Genomic DNA, 2,807 nt, shown 5'->3' on the forward strand with positions numbered 1-2,807 from the left:
ATTGTTTAATGTGAATACTCTAATTAATTAAGATGTTTAGTGCGATCAATTACTTATTCATTTGGTTCAATAGATCCAATTCATAATCGGTTAGACGATTGGGTTAAAAGTGGGGTCCAAATAATTCGATAAATTATCGTTTCAATTGTCGATTCAATAAACAGTTCAAAATGATAGTTAACCGTCTATTTATTTTATAAAAAAAATTTAAAAAATATTTAATAATATTTTAATGATATTAATAGTATAGTTCAATATAAATAAATTAATTTATTTGAATTTTTTTTAATCCAATTTTGAAAGATTTAATTTTGACTCGTGGGCCAAATATATATAACATGAAAATATCATTTGAAAAGACCTAACGGTCACTCCCCGCGCTCGGCCGATGCATAGAGCGGTAAACGTAAATTTGTTTTTTTTTTAAAAAAAAATAAAAATAAATAAAACAATTGGTTGAAAAAGTGTATAAATATTCTCCTAAATGTTCGGAAACCCCGCTCACCAACTCCATCGATCCGCTTCCTCTGTTCTCCGATCCTCTCACTCCCTCACCGCCGACGACGTCGTCTCGTCTCCATGGAGAAATCGTCTCTCTTCCACGCGGACGGTGCTGATATCTTCCAGATCATCGAGAACGCTATCCTCGTCGCCGCCTTCGACCACCCCGACGAGTTAAAGAGGCAGCAGGATACGATCGCAGAGTTGTGCTCCAAAGCGATCCTCCAGCCTTTTCCTCAAGGAGCCAAGGCCGATGAGATCATCAAAAAGGACACCAAAGAGATCATCAAAAAGGAAAAGGAGGAGGAGGAGGACCGATCCATCGACGTCGTCGAAGAGGTCACGCGGATTAAGGGCATCCTTTCCGGCCATCACCATCAGGTTTGATTTGTTCCAGTCTGCACTAGTTTAGGGTTTCGGATTCTTTGTCTTAGGGTTTTGTAACATATTATATATATATATATATATATATATATATATATATATATATATATATATATAGACACACACACACCAGTTGAAGGCATACATATTAATTAAACAGATCAGTCCTGGAATTATATAAATGTGCTTGATGCAGGCTGATGACGTCCTGTTCGATTTATTGAGGGTTCTGCAGCAATTGAAGATCACGTACGACATCCTTGAGGTGACTATATATTTACCACAGTTAATTTGTATATATCTATTATATTACTGTAATTAATATTCTGACAATTTTAGAATGATCATCATCTTATTTTTCTCCTTTTGTTTTGGTGATATATAGGCGACGCATATCGGATTTGCTGTTAAAGTCTTGCACAAGCACACTTCGAAAAACATTCGCCACTTGGCTCGAACTGTAACCTTGTGAGTTTAATTCGTTTACTCTGCCATTGATTAAATGCCCATTTCTTTATTATTTCAGGCGTTTTCTGATCAACTTGTTTTTGACTTTGTGAAGGGGGTGGAGGAAAGTAGTGGATGAATGGATCGAAGCTACTGATGCCATTACTGGTTTGCTATATACGGCCCTCTCAATTAATTAATCTCTTGTTTTTCGATTTAATTAATTACCATCTTGGGGTGTCAAACTGTATATATATATATGATCTGAACATGACTTGCAGAAAATGGGCTAGACGACTCTGGGATTCCTTTGGCTTTGGCTAAGGTTCAGGAGGAAAGATCTGTAGAAGAAAAAGTAGAGATGACAAGGCAAGAAACAAGACAGCTACCAGTTTGTACACAAGAGCTTCATCATGTACTTGGAGGAGTCGGAGCAATCCCCGTCAACGCTCCAAGGGAAGAATTAATCAAGCCAAGGGGAGTTGCTGAACCAGAGCCTGGCAGATTGCCAAAGCTTGCCTCTCGGCGACAACTTCCACCTCAAAGGAAGCCACCATCAATTCCACAACGGGATGAGCAATCTAAACTGCAGGATCAGGAAGCTTCGGTTCAGGCAAAGTTGGAAGTGGCAAAGCGCAAACTGCAAGAAGGATATCAGAGAATTGACAATGGTAATTAAGTTAATTAGTTTGATACAATTAATCTTTGCTTTCTTCTCTCAAGTCTCAACTCATTTTGATAAAAATGTATGCATGAAATTCCTGAAGGAAGTGTAGTGGCAAGTAGTGCATGCTGATGGTTCCTTAATTTTAATGCAGCGAAAAAACAGCGGACGATAAAAGTGGTTGAGCAGCGAAACATGCCGAAGAAGGGTCGCCGCACTTTGAGGCCTATGCAGAAACTGAAGAATGAGATTAAGGAATGGGCAAGATCTCATTCTGTGAAGCCGTCACAGAAACAATGAAGAATGAGATTAGGGAATGGGCAAGAGCTCATTCTGTGAAGCCAATGAAGAATAATGCGATTGGGGAATGGGCAAGAGCTAGCTAGCTCATTCTGTCATGTCGCAACAGAAGCAGTAGCTGCAAGGAGCTATTCGACGCATGCATCTACAACAAGAACTTGTACTAAATCAACTAAAAAATTCCCTGAATTGGATCATTGGTTGTTATTTGAATTTTCATGTATATATAAAGAGGACTTGTTCCTCTTTTCTTGTGTGTGTGTTATGTATATAACATTAGCATAGTTGTCTATTTGAATTTTTGGTTTTGCTTTTGTTTTTTTAGTTTTTAAAATGGTTCGAAGCATGATCCAAGGGGCCCCACCAAAGATAGGTCAAAGTAAATAGGATCAGTTGACATGGAAGACAAAGTCAAGTAGAGTATCCAAGTCAGCCCATCAGACTAGATACGGCCGAGCGGATCGGGTACGACTGAGCGGGCCAAGTACGGTCGAGCGAACTGGGTACGTCA

General features: G+C 38.9%; 1 protein-coding gene across 1 annotated transcript; it reads left to right on the forward strand.

Annotated features, from left to right (window-relative positions):
* Positions 1 to 579: 579 nt before the first annotated feature.
* On the forward strand, positions 580 to 2,296 carry LOC122038138 (probable mediator of RNA polymerase II transcription subunit 26b). The gene is made up of 6 exons (XM_042597749.1): positions 580 to 882; positions 1,082 to 1,150; positions 1,271 to 1,353; positions 1,448 to 1,500; positions 1,614 to 2,003; positions 2,151 to 2,296. Exons 1-6 carry the CDS (start codon positions 580 to 582, stop codon positions 2,294 to 2,296), a joined length of 1,044 nt encoding a protein of 347 aa, XP_042453683.1.
* Positions 2,297 to 2,807: the final 511 nt, after the last annotated feature.

The sequence above is a fragment of the Zingiber officinale genome, chromosome 1B (genome assembly GCF_018446385.1).
Source record: "Zingiber officinale cultivar Zhangliang chromosome 1B, Zo_v1.1, whole genome shotgun sequence".
In the NCBI taxonomy this organism is placed as follows: domain Eukaryota; kingdom Viridiplantae; phylum Streptophyta; class Magnoliopsida; order Zingiberales; family Zingiberaceae; genus Zingiber; species Zingiber officinale.